Source organism: Carlito syrichta, unplaced genomic scaffold (assembly GCF_000164805.1).
Source record: "Carlito syrichta isolate Samal-C Ts95f unplaced genomic scaffold, Tarsius_syrichta-2.0.1 Scaffold315377, whole genome shotgun sequence".
In the NCBI taxonomy this organism is placed as follows: domain Eukaryota; kingdom Metazoa; phylum Chordata; class Mammalia; order Primates; family Tarsiidae; genus Carlito; species Carlito syrichta.
Genome location: NW_007259473.1, coordinates 315,463 through 335,148, shown reverse-complemented (window position 1 = coordinate 335,148; position 19,686 = coordinate 315,463). Strand labels below are relative to the sequence as shown.

General features: G+C 40.5%; 1 protein-coding gene across 1 annotated transcript in view; it reads left to right on the top strand.

Moving 5' to 3' along the window:
- Nucleotides 1-13,442: 13,442 nt before the first annotated feature.
- LOC103275246 (triple functional domain protein-like) overlaps nt 13,443-19,686 on the top strand; it is a 103,708-nt gene continuing 97,464 nt past the window's right edge. The window contains exon 1 of the mRNA XM_008072662.1: nt 13,443-13,515. Coding sequence (XP_008070853.1) covers nt 13,461-13,515 — 55 coding nt within the window. The 5' untranslated portion in view covers nt 13,443-13,460. The remainder of the gene's footprint in view (nt 13,516-19,686) is intronic.

Genomic DNA, 19,686 nt, shown 5'->3' with positions numbered 1-19,686 from the left:
CCCCCCCCATTAAATATGATGGGTACAACAAGCAGGAGAAGGCTTGACCCCAGTCGCCTCAGCCCCCTGCTCCTCAGCAGTATCCCAGATGATTGATGAGTGAGATGGTCACCTAGTTGGAGCTGCTTCTGGGGACCCTTTTGTAATAACAAGATTAGCTGCGCTCTGACTTCAAGACATCAGAAGCAGTTGAGGGTTGCAGCCCTGCTGCGTAAGTAGGTTCCAGGGCACTGGCAGCACGTTCCTTTGAGCCTGTGCTGGCTTCTATTTATGAAAGTCTAGTCTTCCTGGGATGAATCGAGGGAGGAGATGCTGCAGTGCCACGTGTGAGCTGGTCATTTTCTCAAGTCCACCTGGGTACCCAAGTGGTGATCCTTCCCAACAGTCTTCCCCACACTGGCTTGCAGAGATTCTTCGCCCCTCTCATTGACACTTCTGTCCCCTTACCCTGTGCATCTGCATGATTCTCTCTTGACCAGCGAACATGCTTAAAAATACCAAGAGGGAGATAAGTCAATTCACAGCAAATTCATTCTTATGTCAAAAAGGAGTTTTCCTATCATTATATTCAGATGATTGATTTAATGAACACATTTTTAACCGAAATAAAAAAAACCCCAAAACTACTCTGCTTTCGTCTGCATGCAGAAGGAAATTTGAGGGGAAGGAGGTAGGAGGAGAAGAAGAATTGAAATGAATTTCTTAACTTTTTGTTTTCCACATTAGCAGATGTATTAATAGTCTCAACCTCTGTGTAGTTTCTTAGATTTCTCATCAGGAATTCAGTACGAAGGTAAATGATAGGAATCTACTAGAATTCTTTTTTTCCTGCTTGGAAATGGGGGTGCAGGGCAGCACATCAGCACCTGGGTTAATATGAGCAAAAGAAAACACTTTAACCTTCAGAGCCAGTGAGTTCTTGAAGGCTTTGGGTGCCTGTGTGGTATAATCTTCAGACAGTTGGACAGGTACTATTATCTGTAACCAAAGTAGGACTGGGCTTGCTCCTTGGACAGGAAGCTGGTAACCAGCTGTACAGCCTCTGGACTGACAGACTTGTTGAGCAGTCAAATCTTGTTACACTAAATAGAAGGATAATAGAAGGATATAGAAGAAAACTTCAAACTCAATTATGTATTGCATTCGGAATTCAGCCTAAAAATGAACACGTCATGCAGTGTCACTTTTTCTTTCCCCTCTCTGTTGTCCAGGCTGGAGTGTAGTGACACGATCACAACTTAACACTGCCTCAACCTCCTGGGCTTAGGTGATCCTTCTACCTTGACCTCCAGAGTAGCTGGGACTACAGGCATACACCACTACTCCTGTCAATTTTTTTATATTTTTATTTTTTTTTAGTTGGAGTCTCACTTTGTCGCCCAGGCTGGAGTGCAGGCTTGATTTGCTGGGCTTAGGCAATTCTTCCGCCTCAGCTTTCCAAGTAGTTGGAACCACAGGCGTGGGCTACCATGCCTGGCTTATTTTTTGATTTATTGTAGAGATGAATGAGGTCTCACCAAGTGCCCAGGCTGGTCTCAAACCCCTGGGCTCAGACAGTCCTCTCACCTTGGCCTCCCAAAGTGCTGGGATTACAGCCTGAGCCACTGTGCCCGGCCACTTTTTAATTTTTTCTTTTTTTTTTTTTGTAGAGATGAGGTTTCACTATGTTTTCCAGACTGGTCTCGAACTCCTGGGCTCAAGCAATCCTTCTGCCTCAGCCTTCCTGTGTGCTGGATTATAGGCATGAGCCACAGTACCCCATACACTTTTTCTTTTTTTGAGTTGTCTGTACTTGGCAGTAACAGGATTGCCCCTAATTGGTTTCTTAGGCTGTTATGGCTCTGGCCATGCTGGTCAGTAACCATCTGAAGAACTGGACGTGACTTCCTCCTGATTGGTGCTGACAGCATCCAACCTGTTGCATACTACATTCAGGGTAAAAGGAATACAACTGTCAAGACAGAGAAGGCTAACTGCAGGAACTGAGGCAAGGCAGTTAGTTATGTGTAAGCTGCAATGTGGGTTCCCAATGACTAAAACATCACAACATTAATCTGTGAACATGTTATTTATATTATCATTCACCTCTGTGCTTTGTGTACTTAATCCCTATAGCAAGGGTTTCCAACCTTTCAGAGTGGTCTGGAATGCCCTTTTTTAAGGGCTCATTTTTAGTGCCAGCGATAGACACATTTCAGTGACAAAAGTACACTTTGAAATGGATTTGTCTAACTGCAGCAGTATCTGTATCTCTTTTTATAAGTAATAGTGCATGTATTTGGAAGACACTTATTTGTCCATCAGATTTGTTTGTCAAGTACCCGTGGTTAAGGCTGCTGTGTGGTCTAACTAGTGTGTTTAAGCTTCTTCAAATTAGGAACATGCTATTTAAGGGGAAAATCTCTAGAGCTCAGGGGAGCACCATGTGTAAATATGTCTTTTATGAGTGCCAGGTAATTAAAAACACAATTCTAAGCTTTACCAAGGGACTGACTGGGAGAAATTTCTGCCAAATTCTTTGATATTAATAAAGATTTGTCTTTCTAGTGAGTTTCATGTCGGAATTAAATTCAACATGAAGTGGAAATAACTTTTAAACCTTCTGTTAAACATTCTGATATTTGTGGTATTTATCTTATGTGATATATTAATAAGAATAAGTGAATGAACTGGAGTTTTGAAGTGGAAGTGGACCTTAGTTCTTAACTTTGCTGAATACATTAGGAGAAACCTGAATATTTTATATTCATGTGTAATTTAATGACTTTAAATATTGTATTTTAATTTAGACATAATTACTGGTCACTGAAATTAATTGATAGCTTATTAAGACACTCAGCCCTAGCCGTGCTCAGTGGCTCAGCCTGTAATCCTGCGCCTTTGGGAGGCTGAGGTGAGTGGATTGCCTGAGCCCGCGGGTTCGAGACCCGCCTGGGCAGCGACACCTCATCTCTACAATAAATCAAAAAATCAGCCGGGCATGGTAGCGCATGCTTGTAATTCTGGCTACTCGGGAAGGCTGAGGCGGAAGGATCGCCGGAGCCCAGGAGGCGAGGCTGCGGTGGCCGGGAGCGGCCACTGCACTCCAGTCTGGGCGACAGAGTGAGACTCCAACTCAAAAAAAAAAAACAACAAAAAAAAGACACTCAGCCTTGATTTATGTTCTCCCTGGGGATGGAAAACAAATCAACATAGAGTGTTGAAGTGGAGGATTGATAGGCAGTTGTCATTGGGCCTGTGAAGCCTGGGAGGAAGTCCCTGAAGTAAAGAGTGTGACTTTAGGACTGGCACTTGCATCTACTCCTTCTTAGACACCTTCTTCTCTATCTGGGCAGTAGGTAATATTCATCCAAAATCAAAGGCTTTGCATTATATGGCAGGCAGTAGGGAAATCTGGGGTAGGGAATGTCGATGATAAGGTGGAATAAACCAAAAAAAATTTTTTTTGAGTCAGGGTCTCACTCTGTCACCCAGACTAGAATGCAGTGACACCATCACAGCTCACCACAGCCTGGCCCTCCTGTGCTCAGGAAATCCTTCTGCCTTATTCTCTCGAGTAGTTGGGATCAGAGATGCGTGCCACTATACCTGGCTAATTTTTTTCTTTTTCTTTTTGGTAGAGAAGAGATCTTAGTATGTTATTTAGGCTGGTCTCAAACTTCTGGACTCAAGTGATCCCCTCACCTTGACCTCCCCAAATACTAGGATTATAGTTGTGAGCTACCATGCCTGACCATAAGCTACATTTTAAGACCAAATCATGGTTCAATGCTGGGAAGTAAGTCCCTTTATCTTCTGGAAATTCAGACGGCCTGGAAAGCTTTGGTTCAGCCTACCTGCTTTATCAAGTTTGTTGTGTACCCTTCATGCTCATGGTCAGTACCAAGGGCAGGGTTTTATAGGTGAAGTAGTGCACATGTTCTGAGATGTCACTGCTGGTGATAATGAGGCCCTCACAGAGTCGCACCTTGTGTTCAGGCAATATGGTGGCAAGTGTTGTCTTGCAGGTTCACTTGTTTGGTAGCTGGCCTTTCTGTGCCAAGGGGCTCAAGACAGCCGTGTGGCTGATGTACAAAAGGAAGAGGGATGAACAGTTTTGAGTTGTATGGAGTTGACTTGGCTTGCTGATTCCATCATTTCTGGTCTATTTTCAAACTCTCATAATTAAAACCCTTCAGTGTATCCTTAAAATTCTTGGAGGAAAACACGACTGACAACAGAGAAGCAGAGATTTGAGGCCTCTGTGTTTCCTGCTTAGAAACTGCTTCCCTGGAGTCTTGCATTCCCTTGGTGGTTGAGGTACTGGAACAATAGGCAAGTGTCCCAGTTCTCTTCTTCCAAAGCACAGTCGGTGTCCTCTCTCTGTCAAAGAAGGTTGGTCATTGGTTTTCTGGTGCTGGCGCAGATAATCTTTTATTACATCATAAAAATCTCAAGCTAAAACCTTTTTCTCCTTTAAAATACAGATTGAAAGTGTGCAAATGTAATTTCATGTACTAGTTAGTCACCAGCTATACTAGACAGATGATCGATGTTGTTGCTTGAGCCGCTCAAACGGAGTTTGTGTAGCGAGTTGGGTGCTGTGGAACTGTCACCAGCTCTCTGTAACTAGAGGGGATGCTCAGTTCAGAACTCCAGACTGCAGATTGCTACGTAAAGTTGCCACCTGCTTGAAGCATGTGGGCCTCAAGGGATAATTTTTTGGGTAAGTTCTTACTCTATGCCGTGGCACTCTGTTAGGCACAGCTGGAACCGTGCGGTGGGCAGCTCAATCCTTCCTCCAGGAACCTAGCTGCTACGGGTATACTGACAGGTCTTTAGATATCTCCCATGCAGTGTAATAAGAATTTGGAGGTGCTGTGAGTGTGCTGAGTGAGGGTGTCTGATCCAGCAGTGCGGGACTCCAGAGTGGGGGAAGGTGAAGGAGTGCGTGTGTATGTTGGGAGCAGGGCAGGGGAGGGGCTGTTTTAGGCCGGGGAAGCAGTCTGTGAGGAAGAAACTTTCAAGCACAGAGAAGTGGTATATACTAGTGATGTGAAAGCTTCTCTCGCTGTGCACCAACTAGCCCGGGAGAGGTGGGGTGAGGGGGGAAGTGCTTGTATACCAAGTAGAATCTGAGCCCTTGCTGAATTTGGTCTGTTTGAAAAAGCAACACATGTGTGTGGTCAGCTCTGTGGCACAGACACCTGGCATGGAAAAACCAGGGTCAGAGGGATAAGAATAGGGGATGTCCTGTCAGAAGGAATTTTTCAGCTCTGTGTGTGTGTGTGTGTGTGTGTGTGTGTCCCCTAACTGCAGGTGATTAGAATTCCTGGAGTGAGCCTGGAGAGGGGGTAATTAATAGCAAGCAAGTAGCTGCAGAGATAGCTGACATCAGATCATGAGGGACTTTAGTTGAAGACACAGAGAAACCATTGAAGGATTTTAAGGGAGTAAAATGGTGAAGTGTTTGTTTTAGAAACACTGTGCTGGGGATTGTGGCAGAATGGACTCCCGGGAGTCCATCATGCACATGGAGAAAGAGATTGCTGGAACAGTCCATGTGAGAGAGATGCTGACCCTGGGGCAGAGACTTGGTGCTTCAGGGGAACTAGGGAGTCTGTATGGACACTGTGTCATGAAAGCAGAGGGTTTGAGAGAGACGGACGGCTGGGAGAAGCCTGGGTTCCTGGCTGGATGGATTGTGGGGCAGATACTGTGCTGGGGTCTACACAGTGGGGAACAGGTTTGGGGGACGAGCATGAGGTCAGGGGATGAGCATGACATTCAGGCGGAGATGGTTATCCCGTAGACATGCGGTGCCTCCTCTTCAGGGCACCTCTCTGTTCCAGTGACGGGCAGTTTCCTGCCTGACTGTTAAGACCCACCATTGTCACTCTCCAGCCCCCAGTACCTTCTCTTTGCTCTTTCCCATGAATGTTTTTGCATTTTTGTTTCTCTGCTCTGCCTGCCGGTGCTATTTGCTCTGGCTGAGGTACTCTCTCTTCTCCAATTTGCCCATTGTCATGGACTACTTCTTTCACACTTTGCACAAATCCATCACCTGTCTGCTCTTCTCATCCCTCTGGCCCTGATTTTTCCTTACCAGGCGTCTGTACCACAGAACTGACCACTCGCATGTGTTGCTTTTTCAAACAAGCCGAATTCAGCAAGGGTCTGGATTCCACTGGTGTACAAGCTCCCCGCCCCACATGTGGGGCTAGTTCCAGTACAGCGAGAGGTTTTTATATCAATAGTTTATGCCACTTCTCTGTGGTTGCAAACTTCTCTGCCCCCCATTCTTTATGCAGTATTCAAAAAGTTATTTATATTAAAGAAAAGTAGCAGAATTATAACTGTATTTCCTAAAGCCGTCTACAAAATATAATTGTAATCTTCATTAAACAGGATATGTGGCCACCAAGGGTTTTTTTCTGTTTTGAAGAAGGGCAAGAGCACTGAGGTACATAACTTGTAATGATTGAACAGATTTCTTTTAGCAGTCAGCCTTGTTGATTTGATATGTATAAAATCATTTGATACAATGATCAAGTTGTATGACTCTGAGTCATTTGATATACACTAAATTTCTACACAGCTTTCCTGAGAAGCTTCTTCTGTAAAGCAAGTCTTTGGAGCAGGTCAGCTTCACAGAACCGTGTGTGTGTGTGTGTGTGTGTGTGTGTGTGTGTGTGTGTGTGTGTGTGTGTTGAGAGGGATGTATATATGTAGATTAGGATATGATGACTTTGGCCCTAGAATACAGCCTCAGAGGTATCCCCCCACAGACTTTATGGGAACACACACAGACAGATGTGTATGTTATTTATTCTGGCATCAAGCAAGCTTGAGGATACATTTTTCTCTGTGCGTATCTCTGTGCTGGTCCCAGGGGATGCAAAGATGAAGGGCACATCTGGGCATATGGTTCCTTTTTGATTTATGAGATTGTAGGAAGATTAAAAAAAATCCCTTTATAATACTGCCACTTTTTTGGACTATCAAAATATTCTCTTCCAATGGTCTATTCGTTATGCTTTTAAATTAACTTAAATTATGCTTTTAAATTAAAGTGCATAATTAATACACCATTAAAACATCACATCTTAAAATATTACAGGTTGTTTCATTAACATTAAAATGCATGTAATTGTTAAAAAAAAAAAAAAACCACTTTTGTTAGTTATTTTGGCTTGTATTTTATAGGTAGAAAGCCAGAACTATTTGAAGTTGAAATTCCTTTAACTCCCTTGAATTAATCAAACTTATACTACTTTTTTTTTCCCTTTAAGATATGCTGTTATAGGCTATTGCTTCTGAAATTATGTGAAAGGATAAAAATGGGAAGTGGGAAGGGTTGTTGTTTCTTTATAACCAAAAAGGTTATAGGTAAAAGTTGTAATGCTATGCTATGAAAACCCACCCATATTCTTGTGTGGTCTTTTCTATGAACATGTCCATATTCTTAATACAAGTACTTAATTCATTTTATATGCATTTTATAATGTGAATTCTGGTGATATATTTATGTAAAAATAATATAAGCATTGCATTATATGTTTAGTTTTTTTTATATATTAGTAAAAATGTTGGTTTTACTCTTTGATTTATAACCTCGTATCTTTCCTCCCTTTAACATGTTCATAGAGATCTAGGCTAGTTAAAATGCTTCTTCCTACGCATCACTTCTAGATGCTTGCACAACTAAAACCCTTGACAGGGCAAACACTGTGCCACTGCGTGCTGCCTCTCCCTGTGCTCAGTGCATAATCCTGCAGGCTCTGCAGTGAAGTGGCCTGCCTAGAAGGGTGACGTCACCTCCTTATGCGCATGCGCTTGCTGAGGGAGGGCCTGCTGGCCACGCTGATGCAGAGAATTGTCACCCAGCTCTTTGTGTTCAGGGGTGCCCGCGCCTTAAGTTTCCTCTAAATTTACGAATGAGTAGAATTCAGTAATTACCACCAAGACCCAGCACTACAAGGAAGCTCCATCTTACTATTTTGGATTCTTTTTAAGGTTGCTTTTAAAATACTGACTTATTAACACATTTTTATTACTGCTATAATCTGTGTTTTTCTAAGTAGAGAGTTCTTTAAAAAAAATCTCTTCCCACGAGTGATTTTCCCATTTAATAAAATAAATGTTAAAGTGCAATAGCTGTTAGGCAAGTGAGACTTCAGAAAATGGATGAGGAGCGAAGTTTGTCTTGTGGGCGGGCTGTCTTTTAAGGAGGTGAGGCAGACAATTCAGAACAAGGCACCAGATCATTTTTTTCAGCACCTCAAAGGTTCAAGAAATAACTTTTTATCTAGCTTTTTTTTTTTTTTTCCACCAAGAAACCCATTTGACCAGTTTAACTTGAGGATTATGTAAAATTTCAGATTAATAGTGACTACCAGTAGTCTCAGGAGAAATGTGGAATTTAAAAAAATAACTTGTGTTTTAGTTTAAATTTTTAAAAATTAGATTCGTTTTTTAACTTATTTTATTCACTTCATATTAATTTTTTTGACCATTTATATAAATAATATCATTGAGGCAATGTGTTGCATAAAAGCTTTTGCTCATTGTGAAAATATTTACATGGTGCTTTTAAAAATGGAGAGTGGGGAGGGTTGTTGTTTCTTTTCTATCTGTTGTTGTTTTAAATCTACTACCATGGAAGTGACCAAGTGAGTGAGCATTCTGGTCATCAGTGACTAGCATAGAGAGGTATTTGCCAACAATAACAATGCAGCACCTCCTTGCAGGGTCTCAGGATAGAAAAAGAGTAATAGGTTTGACCAGTGGGGTGTTAGTTGAAGTTCCAGGCTATTGATTCAACTAAAAGATTTTTCACTGTTGAATGGTAACTTGTGGAATAGTTCCTGTTAGGGCAGAGAGGTTAATTTTCCTTCTTATAAATACCAATCATATTATGAATGAAGACTAAACTATTCTGAACTTATATCTTACAAACCTAAAATAGAAGGTGCTAAGGAATATGGGGGTGCTTGGTGGGAGGATTCAGGGACAGAACACTGGGGAAGTATATTCATTTGTTGGTCTGTCCATCCATCCATCCATCCATCCATTCATCCATCCGTTCATCCATCTCCTCAACCATCCCACTTCTGTTGAACGCCTTTTGTCTGGCCCTGTCCTAGGCCTCTAGGATACAGCAGGGAGCAAAATAGACCGGTCCTCTGACAAATTTGCTGATTTAGAAAAAGAGATTAAGAAAACTGTCCGCTTGATGAACAATATGTTTGTCATTTTAAAGAATAGGAATGATTTAGGAGCATGAGTTTAACATTTATGCCCAGATTGGCATGCTACTGAACCAAATAGTAATTTAAAAGGTGATAACAGAATCCATTTTGGTAAATAATATTATGCTGAACCTTGGGGTTGAGTTGTTTTTAAATGAACGTATTAAAACCTCTGAATACTCAAATTTAGTTGTTTTAAGGAAAGGCACTTTTGTGTTTCCTTGAAACCAGAAAGAAAATAATCAAGAATTACCCACACATTTATATTTAGTTAACAACTGTAAGATCTGATTTTTAACCCAAAACTGTTTTCCCTGGTAGCATTCAACAAATGATAGTGCAAAAACCTTAGTGTAATGGCAGACATTATCATGTGAGCTTTGTGGACATGTTCTTCGTAGACTAAGTTGCAAAGGGTATTTGCTGCCTGTTGTTTAGGACTCCCCCGGGAAACATGTTCTGCACCTACAGATAAGCCTTGACTGACTTCATCCTGTGCTATGCTCACTGTTTCCTGAAGCTGGCTTTTCATTTAAGTCCAGATTGGCTTCCTTATCTCAGATAGCAAAGTGGACTTTAAATTGTAACAGGAATTTAGTCTGTCTTTCTGCACATTTCAGTTAGTATGAGCTCTATATAATTTTAAAATTATGTAATTCAAAAAATGGGTGCATTGAAATGTCCTGATTTTGGCCATTTACCTTTGTGTTGTCTCCTTTCAAGTTGCTCTTCTTTTTGTACCCTTTCTCTCCATCCACTTCTAATTTTACCAAAACTCTCTTTGTGGCACTCCCTTCCACCTATTATGGCAACCCCACTTGGTGGCACTTAGAAGTAGAAATGATGCTGACTCCTAGTCTGTGACACAAAAACAGGGTCTGGGATCTCAGCAGTGTCTTTCCAGGGTGACTTTTGCTATTCTTAACCTCTCTGTGACCATGGGAAGAGTACATGCTGCCAGGTGACAGTCACTGAGGACAGCATATCTTTGTTTGGGAACGGCAGTTAGGTCCTTTGCATTAATGAAGAAAGCATCAGGGGTTGAATCTTATCTGCTGTGCAATCTAGAATCCCTGGTATAGCACAGAAGCCATTTATTTTTAATTTTTTAAGAACATTTCTTATAGTTACTCTGTTTTTATAAATAGCTCTTCAGGGCATGGAACACAGCCTGTTTTTTTGATCTGAGGAACTTTTATGGTTGGGTTATTCCTGCTTTCTTGAACGTTACATGATATATTAATCTAGGTTTAGTATTTATGCATGTTTCTTGAGTCCTTTATTTATTGGGTGTGTTTTTTTAGAAATGAAATTTAAAATAATACCTAAATGGCCACCATAATGGCCATAAATACAGTTTTTTGTGTGTGGTTAGTTTTATATTTCTGCCCTTTTTTCTATTTTCTTTTGTGTTTTATTAATAGAAATATTAATTGGCAATTTTAATAAAATTAGCATATTTTTCTGTGATATATTAAACAGAAATATAGTCAAGCTAGTTATAATTTGTATTTTGGCCTATGTTTGGTCATGGACAAGCATTACAATAAAAGTGCAACACCTTCCCACACCAATTTATCATTGATTTGTGCGCCTTTCCTCTTCTAGGAAGACTGAGTTTTACTTCATTTAAGGGGAAACTGAGGGACTGATAGGCTCTGAGAAATGAAACATAAGGTCTTACGGGAGTGAGTCTGTGGTTCATAGTGGAACATAAGAAATTGAGATTTTCATTAGGTTATGATTTCTTCACCCCTTTTGCAAATCAATTTGATACTCCTCCTGTGGGGTGTCTTGGAATATGACAGCTCTTACTTCTGTCATCTATTTCATCATGGGTGTCAGTAAGTAGGTGTGATTCAGAAAGTAGATGTGATTCAGTAATTGTTAAGAATGCTTTGGAATAATGACTCAAGTTGTAAGTCCTCTATTGGGATGTTAGCACTGTGATTAGTACATTCTTCTTATCTGAGCAACAGAAAGGAAAATCCTACTTTCGATTACCTGTAGATTGGGAACTACGGTGCTAGCATAGTCCTTCCTAGTATTCCTGTTATCATGTGATCTGTCTTTCCCTTTGACTGGGTCTCAGAGCACTTTATGCTGCTTATGAACCTTTTTATAGTCCACCTTGTTTGATAGGTTTCTTGTTTTATAAATTTGTCTCTCTGAGGGTTGTAGTGGAGCCTCAGTCTTTGCATTTCCCCCAGCACCATCTATGCTCACCTCAGATAGAATTAGGATGGAATCAGTTTTCATAGACAAATTCAGTGAATTCCAGTGACTGGCAGTGAATTGCCCACACAAGAGTGCATCCATTCAAGAGTTTTGAAGGAACCTGAGGATGAAATTGCAGAACTCTTGGCTCAGATATTTTGCCATTTATAAATAGCCACTGTTTTCAAAGCTTGGTGGTTGCCAGCACAAAGCATGGTACACTGGAAAGGAAAATGCCCTGGTGCTCTGGAGGCCCAAGCTCTGTGTCGAGTCCATCCATAACTGGCTGGGCAGGACCTGGGTCTTCCTAGGTCATCAGGGTCCTCAACAGGATGTGCTTCTAAAATCTGTGGTGATTGTCAATGTCATTGTTAAATCCTGATAAACTGGGTTCTTTGTGCATACATAAGTATTCTATGGACAGGATAGATTTACGTAAAATAATCAAATTCACGCCATTAATGTACTCATTGTTTGCTTCTGTGACTGATGTGTTGTAGAGACTGAATTCTGTTATATTCTTCCCAAAAGTGTTGATTTTGTTTGCTTGCTTGCTTTTGCAGGCAACTAATTTCACTGGGACCCCAGACTATAGACTCTTTCTCCTCTGCAGTGGGAGCAACGTGAATCTTGGTTCAGATCTTTAATCTTTAGCAGGGCTGCTTGGAACCCACCTGGTTGTTATTTTAACAGCTCCATGTTTCTTTGCTGGGCCCTGCCCTCAAGCTCACAGCCCTGATGAAGGAAAGTGTATGCAATGTCATTTCCCTTTTCCAAGTGTATCTTCCAGCTTTTGGTCACTCTTTAGTGCCTTGAGTGAGTCATTCTTTTATAAATATTATCTGTGGCAGGAGTGGTCCAGTAGGAGCTACTCAGGCACATGAGAAGTGAAACATACATTCATTTACTCTTAATACTTTTCTTGCTTTCTAATTCCAAGTTTGCATCTTGTGTTAGAGGTATTACCAAGTTAACATTTTAGATGTGTTTCTTGTCCTATTTTGGCAAAAACAGAAAAATGGGGATAGGGAAACAGTCTTTTATTTCTTCTAGAGGTTATTCTGCTAAAAATGATAGTTACCACTAGTTTTGATACACATCCCTGACCCTAGATTACTTCTATTAAAGACCTCCGAGATAAATATTTTGAGTTATCAGTATGGACATTTTGAACCCCAAATTCCCATGTAGACGTTCGCTCTGGGGAGCTAGCCTGGACATGATTGCGATGCAACAATTCCCTTTACTGAGACAGATTTTGGTTTGGCCTAAATTGCCTGTTGCATGCTTCTTTTCTACAATATTTGCGCTTGGCCTTCTAAGGTACTGGAGGCGGTGGGGGAGAGTTGTTTTTTAGGGAGAAGAGGAACCTTGGCCACCTCTGAAGCTGGAGCGGCACTGGGCCATCTGACCACATTAACCATTGACATTTCTCCAGGGGGCATGACCCAGAAAGCCTAGAAGGAGAGCGCCAAGAGCACACGGCCAGTCCCTGGCTATTTATAATTCCTTCTCCCCTCCCTGCTGCTGTGTATTTTTAACCAGACTCTGAAGTGTGATAGAAGGAGGCGTTGAGCTCCCCCTAGAGGTTTTAGTATGCCACAAAGAGCAGTTTTTGAAAAGCAGTGTTGCTATGTTCTTTGCCCTGGTCTAAATTAACCAACAGGACTTCACGAAGATTTGGTAAATGATCTGGACTGATTTCATATCCTTTCTCTTTGGGACCAGATCTTTATTGCTGGAAATGACTGAAAGCCTTTTGGGGACACCAACCTGTGGGGTCTGTGTGCAAATGGTTATTCACCATTAAAGTTGAAGATGGGTATAGGTATATGTTGTTCATGGAATAAAAATGTTGTCATATGATGTTTCTTAAGTTGATATAATGGGTGCAGAGAAAGCTGCTGTGTGAACATTGGATGAAATGGTTATGGTGTCAACTGCCTGTTACTCAAGCGATCCAATGATTTTATTTTCTTCTTGTATATTTCAGGGTTTCGAAAAAATGATGAAATGAAAGCTATGGATGTTTTGCCAGTTTTAAAGGAAAAAGTTGCGTACCTTTCAGGTAAAGTCTAACTTTCTACTCTGCCTCATCTGACTGCTCTGACACAATGTCAGAGTATGACACACTAAATGAGCTCATCTGTCACAACACATAAACACTGCCGTTTCTGTGGACTTAGCTGCTTTATTCTTGTGGCAATTTTCCTTAGAAATTAGTGCCCAAAGCATTTTCTCCCAACTGGGAGGCAAAATCATAAGTCGGGTAGCATTGGTGACCAAACTATGTCTGTCATTCAACAATTTGGCTGTTTTGCCCTGATCAGCTAAGTAAAACAACTGATTTTTAAGAGTCAGTCATTTCAACTGAAGTAGTTGGAATGTGTTGGTATGTGGATGTATCCTGAATTTTTTTATTCTGTAGCTACCTGTTGTCTTCTTTTTGGGGAGGCAAGGAAGCCCACTTCTCCTTGAGATCGCTCCTTCAGAGTTCTCTGGTCCTGGGATTACTAGAACCCATGTCATGGACCACAAAGTCCTGGTGATCTATACCAATCCAGTCCTCCACTGTCCTATAGCACCTGGTCCTTGGGGCCCTGGCATTCCTGCAGTATGGTGATTGACTCTGGGCCAGTTCTCTGGGCTTTGAGAAACCTAATTGCCCTCTCTGTGCATACATGGTCAGGTTTAGGTCTTCTTTGGCCAATATGACTACCTATGAATATTTTTGTTGTTGCTTTGGTCCTAAAGGCATATGCCACTTAGGGATTTGCAGTCTTATTACTGTATTTTAAAGTCACATGAAATAGTTCCTATCCATGTTGTCAGCATGAAGTTCAGGATCATTTGTTTAATTTTGCTTTACATTTGTAGGGCTTAGTCACCCTAATTTGCTTCAATTTTGATTAAAACGTATGCATAATTCTAGTATAATAACTTTTTTAAAAGTTAGAATGTAAAGTATGGTTAAAAAAAATCCACAAATCCTTCTCCTCCCTTATAGGAAACTCCATCCCTTTTTTCTCCCAAGGTTTTGGGTTATTCCTTATACTTTCAAAATATGAACAACTGTATTGATCTGTCTCTTTATTTTCTCCTCCTCTGGTAGTATGCACCATTTTCTCTACTTGTTTCATTTCAAAGAATATTCTGGAGACCAGTATATAGCAGCTCATTTCTTTTTACAGTTGTGTATTTCTCTGTTGTGTGTGCATACACACCGTAGTTAATTCAGTCAGATGCCTATTGATAGACATATGGGTCATTTTTTAAGAATAGCTTTTTGGGGGTTGGGGCGAACATTCACACTTTGTAGAGGTATCGGCAAGAATGTGGGATTTGGTGCCTTGAGGTTTGCCAGTGATGCATAGACCTTTGTTCTCCATGTTTCAGTTTTGCACAGTATTGCATTTTCTGAAGGGAAAGGGGCACCTCCCATTCATCTTGTGTGTTCTTATTATCATACAGCACAGTGGGACATGGCAAGGACTGACAGAGAAGGCAGGGACTGCAAGGGCCTTCCAAGCAGGCTGTTAAGAATCCTCTTAGAGTCTTCAGTAGACTTTTCCATGAACCAATTTCTGGTTCTCAGGAATAGGCAGCAAGAGGAGAGTGTAAAAGGTGCAGGGCTGGCAAGGCTTTGCCTTGGCTGCTGTTAGAGCAGGGGTCCAGTGGGCATCCTTTTAACAGAGTTCTATGATTTAATAGCACATTTAATAGACATTAGCCATAATTTCTCTTTACAAACGATGTCTTTCAGGACTTTCCTTTGTAAAAGGCAGCTTTTCATGGTCAGTGTGAGTTAGACTGTTCCTCAGGGGGAGTATAAAGAATAGTTTTCAATGGTGTTCTAATTCAGAAATTGAAGCCAGGACCGTGGAGAGAAAAATACAGTTGGTTCATTGAAATTCACGTTTCACTCCTTGAAGCAAGTATGCCTTCCTTGCAAGTGCATTCTAAATGGGTGGAAGGTGAGCTCCTAATTCATTTAAAGAGAAAAAGGTGACTGTGAATGTAGCTGCTTCTGTGGTCATTGCTCAAGAGACCAAGTCCCCTGGCATTTAAAGAAGTGGGAAATGAGATTGCTGGGGTTAAGGAAATAAGTGTCACACAGATATTTAGAGCTGTAGTGAGGACTTTTTCAGCCTTCTGTTATTACAGTGTAAACCTCAGTTCACGTAGCATCCATGTTTTCCTAGGAATAGTCATCAGGCATTTTCATTTCTAACTTAACTGATACCTGATAGTAGGTATTTTTGGTTAACGTTGTGTGGAATATGGAAGAAGAATCCATTCAGCAGATATTTCTTGAGTTCCAGTGTCATACTGGGCATCAGGAGCTTTGCATATTCTGACATCAGTGAATGAGACAAAGATGCCTGCCCTCTTGGAGCTTATGTTCTAGTGGAGGAGGCAGACAGACAAAAAGAATATGCAAGTTATATCATTTCCTAGGAGGTAAGAAGTGTCTTGGAGAAAAAGATGGGGTATATGAGAGGAAAAAGATGGGATATATGAGGTGGGGTATATGAGAGGAAGGATTGAGGGGATGCAGGTTTTTATGAAATGAAAATAAAGCACTATCAACAAAAAAAGTTTTTTTTTTCCTTTCTCACTAAGACAGCATTTGGATAAAGAGAAAATCCTGAATGAGCTTTTGTTCTTTGGTGACGGACACGGAGAGGCCCCATATATAGAAATCCTGTTACAGTGGCAGGTGCAGGAACTGCATTTCCTGTCTTTTTCTTTTCATTGTAGAAACTAAGGCACTGTTTTATAGATGGAACTGACATCTGTCCTGCCTGCCTCACCATGAGGCAGAGGGTTGGCATCAGATACATACAAGTGTACCTCGTAGATTATGTTTTTATGAGCTGCACTACTGTTGTTTTTACTTGGTCAGGAACAGAAACAAGAAGAACTTTGAACTTGTGACCCAGAAACTGTCTTCATTTGGGTGCCTTCTGTGATGTTGCCAACCAATATAAATCTTGAGGAATATAATTTAGACAGACATGTGTAGTGTTGATTTTTACCTCCTTGAGATTTAGCAACCATGTTCCTCTGAACTAATGTTACATGTCATCCTTTTAAAATTTTTCTTTGTACCTCCTTGGTGAGGGGTCAGCAGAGGATGATGATTGGCACATCATCTGCTGGAAGGTGTACCTGTTGCAGAGAGGTTGGCGTGTGAAAAAATAATCTTTAACTCTTTAAATAGAAAATATGCCATTTTCACTTCATAAATGATTTTTGTATGAAGTTGTAAAATTATCCTAGTGAATTTTTTGAAGTTCTTTTCTAGGAAAAGTAACAGCAAAAATTTTTCCCTTTAACTTAAAATTCAGATTCAAGTTTACATAAGCTTTTTTTAGGATGTGAATGAAAGCCAAGTGGATGAACTTGCTAGCAAATCTTAGGGTACTCGTTGCTAGTGCTACCAACCTGGGGATGATTTTTGTAGTTGAAGTTGAAAAAGTGCAGTAGAGTCAATCAGAACTTCTGTACACGACTGGAGTGAACAGAATGGCCATGTGCAGTGTTCATACGCACGTACTTCCTATGCAACTCTCTTTGATTGGCAGGTTTTGGATTCTACTTCTCACACCCATGGTTGAGCATGCCTTGCTTGCATCGTGAGATAGTGACCCAAGAGGGAGGAGAGTGTAACATGGGTCATTGCCATTTATTGTCCATGTTGAACAAAACATAATATTGCATTTTGAAAACATTAGAACAGACAAAAAATGTTAGATGCTAGCTCTCTCTTTACCAAAAGTGAAGGGGAATGTTTTAATTCAAATGTCATATACTGTATTTTTGAAAACTCAAGTTTCTATAATGTGTTGATCTGTGACATTTTTGATTAAGGAGATTGAGTGTTTTTTGAAAATAAGGAAAGATGTTGAAAAATGAAGAACATTGAAACTGTTATCTGTCTTATCTTGGTGATAAGAGATATTTTAAAAATTAGCTATTGATATTATCCTAAAAATAATACCTGATGTTTTAGAGGATCACTTGGTGATGATCAGTACTGCTTCTCACGCTTGACAGTACTGTTTGTTCATAAATGTTAATCCCCAAAAGACCCAGGAACCCAATATTTAGTTATCCTTCTGACATTTTTACTACTTTAAAAAAAGAACGAAAGCTACTAGTTTGAAAGATTATATAAGTTCTTGTGAGGGCAGAGGACCTTGCTGTGACAATGCTGCAGGGTTCCTTTGTCTTTTGTAGCTTCACTGTCTTTATTTATAAAGCTGAATGGTAAAAACCTGTTAGCAGGGTCATTGTGAAAGTGTATGTAGAGCACAATATTTTCAGATATGCCGGTAGCTGTGATGTAGTGTTCCAATTTGATACCGGAATTATTGGCCTTTCCATTTCTTTCTTTCTTTCTTTCTTTCTTTCTTTCTTTCTTTCTTTCTTTCTTTCTTTCTTTCTTTCTTTCTTTCTCTTTCTTTCTCTTTCTTTCTTTCTTTCTCTTTCTTTCTTTCTTTCTTTCTTTTTCTTTCTTTCTTTTTTTTTTTTTTTTTTTTTTTTGAGTCAGGGTCTCACTCTGTCACCCAGGCTGGAGTGCAGTGGCACAATTACGGCTTACTGTATCCTCTACCTCCTGGGCTCAAGCTATTCTCCTTCCTCAGCCTCCCAAGTAGCTAGGAATACAGGCATACACCACCATGTTTAGCTGATTTGTTGTTGTTTTGTTTCTTGTTTTTTTGTAGAGAACGAGGTCTTGCTATGTTGCCCAGGCTGGTCTTGAACTCCTGGGCTCAAGCTGTCCTCCAGCCTCGGCCTTCCAAAGTGTTGGGATTACAGGTATGAGCCACCACTCCTGGCCTTATAAATAGTTTAAGACTTTCAGATTACATGACTGAACAGTACATGTGGATTGTTTTAAGTATTCACAATCAAAATTAAGTTCCATTACTATTTAGAATGAATGTGCAATTATTCTAGGAACTTGTAAAAACCATATTGGTAAATAGGTTTTAAAAATATTATCTTCTGCATATTTTTTGACTTTTCTAAAAGGAAAGAATCTTTTATTGTTTGTTTGCTTGCTTTTTAATTTTACTCTTGCTGATGATTTTTGGTGCACTGAAAATAAAGAAGAGTTTCATATTGTGACTTGAATTTTGAACCTCTCCTGAAGAGATAGGGTCAGAGTTGTAAAACTGAATGATGGATCCACATGAGAAGGCTAAATTTTCTTTCTCTGTTTTCCTGACAACCCTGATGGAAGTAATAAAATAAATGTGACAATTTTACCAGAAATGTTCAGTGATACCAAGCTGACTTCATTAGGATTTTATATGATGATGAGAAATCTTTCTGCCTGCCCGTCTGTCAAAGTTAAATACTCAGAGATTTGTACTCCAAGTATGTGATATAATTTTTCTAAAATCCTTATGTTAACTAACTAAATTAACTTTAAAATTGCTTTAAAATTGTGTGTGTGTGTGTGTGTGTGTGTGTGTGTGTGTGTGTGTGTGTGTGAGTCTCACTCTGAGCAGCTATGAGCAGCCTCAACCTGCTGTGCTCAGGTGATCCTTCCGCCTCATCCTTCCAAGTAGCTGGAACTACAGGCATGTGCCACCATGCCTGGCTAATTTTTTTTATTTATTGTAGAGACAAGGTCTCACCAAGTTGCTCAGGTTGGTCTCGAACCCCTGGGCTCAGGCAATCCTCTCACCTTGGCCGCCCAAAGTGCTGGGATTGCAGGCGTGAGCCCCAGTGCCTGGCCGCTTTAAAGTTCTTACATGCAGTTATGCTATATCTCTTGTGTTTGTGTGTGGCTTCATATAAGAGATTGGCAAAGCTTGACCACTGGGAGACACATGCCATTGATCCTAGATTATAAAGTAGTTATCAGTGTAATTTGAAGAACATTTCTTTCTTTCTTCTTTCAAGACTTAGGACCCAACTTGGAGGGGAGTTGGGGAGGGAGAGGAAAGGAGGTATGAGGGAGGTAGTTTTTAAGGGTAAATGAAACACATACACATGAAAATTTTTTTCTGTATAGACATAAAACTGAAAGAAAGAGGTTTCTTTTAACACATTGAAAGAAGACGACAAGGCCATATGCAGTATCTTCCATATGACCAGCAAAACCCAAGCGTTTACTTCCAAGTTCCATGAGAGGATTAAATAGCCTCACTGCATTCCAGATGGAACAAGTACTCTTGCCTCATGCACATTCGTGTAGTGGATTTAGGAATAGTTTGAACTG